Source organism: Cicer arietinum, chromosome 2 (genome assembly GCF_000331145.2).
Source record: "Cicer arietinum cultivar CDC Frontier isolate Library 1 chromosome 2, Cicar.CDCFrontier_v2.0, whole genome shotgun sequence".
In the NCBI taxonomy this organism is placed as follows: domain Eukaryota; kingdom Viridiplantae; phylum Streptophyta; class Magnoliopsida; order Fabales; family Fabaceae; genus Cicer; species Cicer arietinum.
In genome coordinates this window covers 20,723,334-20,729,553 of record NC_021161.2, presented here as the reverse complement: position 1 = coordinate 20,729,553, position 6,220 = coordinate 20,723,334, and the positions used below count along the sequence as shown (strand labels likewise).

General features: G+C 25.7%; 1 protein-coding gene across 1 annotated transcript; it reads right to left on the bottom strand.

The window, feature by feature from the left end:
• Window positions 1-370: 370 nt before the first annotated feature.
• LOC101494037 (endonuclease 2-like) lies at window positions 371-5,099 on the bottom strand. Its single transcript, XM_004514117.4, has 9 exons — window positions 4,935-5,099; window positions 4,645-4,819; window positions 2,732-2,839; window positions 2,515-2,570; window positions 2,088-2,171; window positions 1,635-1,727; window positions 1,453-1,520; window positions 675-748; window positions 371-570 (listed from the first exon to the last, which is right to left on the bottom strand). The coding sequence occupies exons 1-9, from the start codon at window positions 5,043-5,045 to the stop codon at window positions 449-451; spliced, it is 891 nt and encodes a 296-aa protein (XP_004514174.1). The 5' UTR covers window positions 5,046-5,099; the 3' UTR covers window positions 371-448.
• Window positions 5,100-6,220: the final 1,121 nt, after the last annotated feature.

The following is a 6,220-nucleotide window of genomic DNA, read 5'->3' as shown; positions in this document are numbered from 1 at the left end:
ATCGATTTTCAATAAACGTTTGCCAACTAGATCTATCATTTTCCATATTAGCAGAAATAGATAATTTCATATGAAATATACATATGAGAGAGTAAAGTAATCTCTCACTATTTAAATAAAAAAAAATATTAAGTATTTTTCTCTCTTTGAATGATGGGATATCACCTTTTATTCTCTTATAAGTAAATTAGATATTAGAGAATCCATTTCCCATTTGAATAAAGGTTCACCACACATACCCTCCCCTACTTCACATCATATTTGTACATTCTTACTTGTATAGATGTCAATTCTTTAAATTAATGTATATTTAAATTTAAAAATAAAGAGTAGATTGCAACATAAATTTAAATAAAGCAGAGAAGAAAAATAACACAAATGATTTTCTTTGACAATCAACCACCATTTCCTCTCTCTTTTTAATAATAATAATTATTATTTTATTAAATTACATCGACATTGCAGTCTGTGTGTAATTGCCAAAAATACGATTAAGAATTGCAGCCAATCGAACTCCTCCTTGAGCTAATCGCAAATTGACTATAGGAAAACGTGACAGGAAATAATCATCTGCAAAGTATATTTTCATGATTTAATTAGAAGAATATATATATATAGATAGATATATAAGGAAATAGGTTCACTAAGAGAGTTATGAACTTGTTATAACTTACCTTCGAGTGTTGAGCCTTCAGATGCATCTTTATATGCCCATTTACAAGCATCTTCATTACTTTCAGAAGCGTATCTAAAAATAATACCCCAAAGTCAATCGTGGGAATTCCAGCCAAGTATCATAGATAAATAATCTCGGACTCACATGAATAAAATATACTTGGATCAAGTTTAGTTATTTAAAAAAAGAAGCTGCTAAGGCACTTGTTAATGAATTAATAAAGGAAACAAAACTAAAATTTTATGTGGGAATAAAATCAATTTTTAAAATTTTAAATTATTCAATTTACCAGTTTTAAAATTATATTTTCGCATTTAATTTTTTAAACAAATGCCTCTGAGACACTTGTAAACTTTTACTAGAAATATAATTTATTCATGTTTAGATTTCTATTTGGGGATTTTAATTAAACATCAAATGAGAGAAGGATTAAATATGAACACAATTTTTGTAAGTACTAAAATTTATAGTAGAGTATTTTTTTAAGAGCTAAAATTTCACGGGATTAAATAGTTTCATCCAAATCACCAAACAAGAGAGAATTTATAAGAACTAAAAAAAATATTTTATAAGAACTAAAAAAAATATTTAAGGTGAATCCCTTTATAGCTTGTGTAAAATGGAAGTTGTTGTTCTATGAAACAGAGGATTTACTAACATATTCGTGTATTCAAAATTATGCATAATAAAACTGTTATTGAGAATTTTCAAAAATTTAAGAGATTTGAGCAAATTCATAATAACTTATCCTACTAATAGGTGTGAATGGAACATACATGATTGGGCATGCGATGTTATTAGAATTGCAGTTCTCCCATTCTTCTTCTTCTTTAACCCATACTTTCTGTTTATTCAGATAACACGACAAAAAGTGGAAGAAAAATATGAAACTTTGAACGTATAACAATATATCTTGTGATAACCAAAAAAATGAATATGATGCATATTAATGGAATACCGTAATATTCTGTTGAATTGCATCAATGAACTCCCCCATGTCTGAGTCATAGAATCTTTCAACTTCTGTCTCAAGTATGCTATCATCCCAAATCTACATACGGTATACAATTTGATAGTAAATAATAGTATGACAAATATATAATAGTATTAAATATATTTTCTATAAAAATATATTTTTTTTAAGTTTAATTTCTATGTAAATTTTATTCAATTTTGATCTTTATTTTTCTTTTGTTAAGTATACAGAAAATGAGTGTTTTTAATCCATGTGTAAACTCCTCATAAAAGTAAATTAGAAAAGTACTTATAAAAAAGTAAATAGAAACTAAAATTAAATAAAATTTATGTAAGGACTAAATTTTAAAAAAATGAATTTTATATAGACAAAAAATTTATATAACCGTATAGAATATGTTTTACTGGAAAAAAAGAAGTGGTGAGTTAGACTTACATGGTGAAGATTTTGCTTTCTTGTGTACCAATGAACATTAATTGTATTGCCTCCTTTGTCCGAGAGAAAGCCACAATGTAGAGGCTGCAGGTTAAAAATATAAATGATACGCATTAATTATATATGGTGTTAGATCAAAATTAATGAGTTAGATGTGTTTATTTTATAAAAATATTTTATGTTCTTATTTTTTAAAAGGTATTTGTTTATTGCACTTTTTTGAGATTTCTTGAAATTATATTTTTTTTAAATATAATGAAAACATGTTTAATATTTTTTTTTTTTTTTAAAAAATAGATACAAGTGTTTAGTTTAAAAGTCTTTTATCTCCTTATTATTAACATATAAAATTATTACAAATTTAAAAATATATATATATTCCCAAAAAAAATAACTCTTATATGTGTGATTCGGTGCCCGTACAAACCTGATGAATGTCTCCTACAAAATGTGAAAGGAAAAATAGGGCTTGCGTAAGGTTATCTGATATAGACATAGTGATGTTACAAGATCCTAACAAGAATCTGTTAGAAATAAAGAAGAAATATACAATAACAAAATAATTGGGTACAACTGAGGCAAGTAAATTGTTATTTATTTTTTATTAAATGAAGAAAGTAATTTTAAAATTGGGAGCAATTTACATTTAGATTTTGTGGCAGTTCCATATTCGAGGAGCTGGTTGGTGTAATTTGTAATGGCACCCACAACACATCGCCCTTTAATATCAGATTTCCGATCAATACAATCCCCTGAATTAATGTTTAAACAACAATAGGTCAGTACTCTAGCAAAACATGCTATGATATTTTTTTAAATAAATGATAAATATCATAATAAATTCACATACAACTATAACTTTTTTATTTTGAACTCAGAATAAGACTAAAAAATTATGACATTATTATTCCATAAATTATGTTAGCAAGATCTTTAGCAATAAATTCATAAACATCTTTAGTTGATTATCTGAGTTCATGTGATAAAATTTGTAGTAGTAATTTTATTCAAGATATAAATATAACAAAAGCTAAACTTTTTTGTAAAATATTCAAATATTTAATAAATGAATTTGGATCATCTCTTTTTTCTCCTTTATTTTCTCCTTTATGAAATGAGAAACATAGACAAACAAACAATTTTAATGAATTATATTCACACAAAAAAGTAAATAAATAATTTTTTTGTGTCTATCTCTCTTGTGATATGATGGAGAAAAGGAGGAAGGAAAATGAGAAGATTTTAATCCTTAATAAATATGTTTATAAAGTGTCAATAACTGGTTAGAAGTTGACTTTTATAATGAGAATAAAAGAACTAACGTATTGTTAGTGTAAAATTATTTTACATCGCCAATTAATAATAATTTGTCACAACAACAACTAATGAAATACTTGTCTTTGATTTAAAAACTGCAAAATGTGATCTGGCAGATTGAATTGTTACGATTGAGTGAAAAGGTAAAATTGTTGTACTTTATCAATGCTACCTTTAAACTCTTATGTAATACGAAGAAACAAAATTTAAATCTCACATGAGACATTTATAAAAATAATTATTAGTGTCATTGTTATTAATAATAATTTATTTTTCCCCAATTTATTTAAAAATGTTATTTATAAACAAAAATCTCCTTATGTACATATCTAATCATATTTCAATGTTTTGAGAATTGTGCAAATATTTAATTGAGTAAATTACTCTTTTGGTCTCTTATGCTATTTCTGTATTTCACTTTTATCTCTTAAGTTTTGTTTGTTTTATTTTAATTCCTCTTGTAATTTTTATTCTATTTCGATCCCTTAAGATACAAAAGTTAGACATTTTAGTCACTTAAGTTAAAATATTAAACTCTATTGGAAATAATCAAAATGTATAATGTGTGTAACTTAAGGGATCAAAATATTTAATATTTGTAACGTAAGAAATTATAATATAAAAAAAATAATTTAAGAGATCAAAATGATTAATGTTTATAACTTAAGAGATTAAAATAAATAAAAAATTGAGACTTAGTGAAACTTAAAAATAACTTAAGGAACAAAAAAACTTAATTTATCTTGTTTAATAAATACATCCACAAGGTGTTTTTTTGAATAGTTAAAGTTTGATTTTGAATTCGATTTTGAAATCAGAAGAGAGAGAATTTAAATCTCTTTTTGAGACAATAGTACAAATGATTATTATTGTCAATTTTATTATTAATAATTTTTCTTTTAAAATTAATATTTAATAAATACTAAAATATGATTAGTTGGTTACAGTGAAATTGAACTTCAATTGTTTAAGCAAGATCTTGATTTGGAACTTTATCAATGGAACGGGAGATTTTACTAAAAATGACTAGTTAGATTATCCGACGATATCATCAACGGAACTATAAAGACATTCAGACCAATTATTATATGAGTAAAAATTGTAAGCTTATAACTTATAACACTTTGTTCATAGTTTTAAATTTTTTCCACATGGGCATTGGTCAACACCATACACAAGAGTGAGAGTAATTAGTGAAATAAACTTAAAACCATGAGAGGTGAATGAGAAAGGATCTTACTACTGTCCTTGTAACTGCAAACGGAGTCAGGAGTATTAGCAAAATGCAAAGCAGACGACCAAGGATAGGCCAACTTTACATGATCTGCCCATGAACACTTGCTAGATAAGTCATTGTTTGCAGATTCTGGCAACAATTTTTTCACAGCCTTCGCAGCTGCATTGCTTAGGCGAGCCTGTTAAAAAAAACAAATCAAAATTAATGAACACAATTGGAGAGATTAATTTCTACAGTGTCATGCAGAGGATATGTGATTTACATTTTACACAACCTATAGGCAGGATCCTTACCTGAGCAATCTTACAAACAATGGCATGGCCATCATCTCCCCACCCTTTGGCGTTTTGAAGCAAAAGCAAGAATGAAACTATGGCCACTAGCACAATTTTGTAACAACCCATAGTTCTCTACTCTATTATAGCACAACAGTACTTATTACAGTACCCTGCTTTTCATAAACATATATATAACAAAAAACTCCTTGTGCAAAGCACGAGGGAGTGTTAACTTTGCACATTTTTTTTAAATATTATTTGTAATACTTTTGAATGGATTTGTGATTTTAAGTCAATAAGGATAAGCTGTCTAATAAATCTATTGCCCGTTACAGAAACGTGGTATATATTATTTTTTCGGGATGTTATCTTCAGATCCAAAAAGCATTAATATATTCAATAATGAAGGAAGCATATTGTGAAATGACAGCGACATGTGAGATGGTTGATTTAAATATATAATTGGCCTATCCAATTATGCGTTTTTATTTTTATTTTTAATTCTTATAAGTCTTTTTGTTTGATTTTTATTATCGTAATATATTTTTGTTTTGTTTATTTTTTTTTATCTTTGTTCTTTTGTTTTAATTATTTTAAAACTAGTTTTTATTACAAAGAATCCTTACGATATATATTTGATTTTAATCTTTAATTTATTAAAGATATACAAAATTGTAGAGATCAATTTCAATAAATATCAATTTTGTAAAGATTAAAATAAAAGAATAAGGATAAAAAACAAAACGAAAAGATTTTTTGAGAGAAAAAACGAATCAAAAGACTTACATAGACTAAAACAAAAACAAAAAACGCATATTTGTCGAGATCAATCATATATTTAAGCAATTAATTCTTTTTGACTTAATTATTTTTTTTTTGTCCCTTATCTTATTTTCTTGTTTCACATTAATCTCTTAATATTTTTCATTCTATTTTGTTCCATTAATTATATTTCTGTTAATCAAGTTGACCACTTCCGTTAATTTACATAAGAAAATGTTAAGAAGTTTTATCATATCACTTATCTTCAAATCCATAAACTTATAAATTTATGATTTTCTTCAATCTAAAATTCAGAAAATTTATCAAACCCATAATCTTTCAAATCCATAATTTAAAATTCAAATTCATAACCCGTCAAACTCACATAAATGAAAAAAACCCCAAATTCATTCTTCATTGTTGTCATAGTTATAGAATCCAATTTATATGTTCAATGTCCTTGAATTTTGTCAAAATAGTCTCTTGAAATTTCATCAATTATCACAACTTCAAACAGAAATACAAGAAACTTTTTGTTG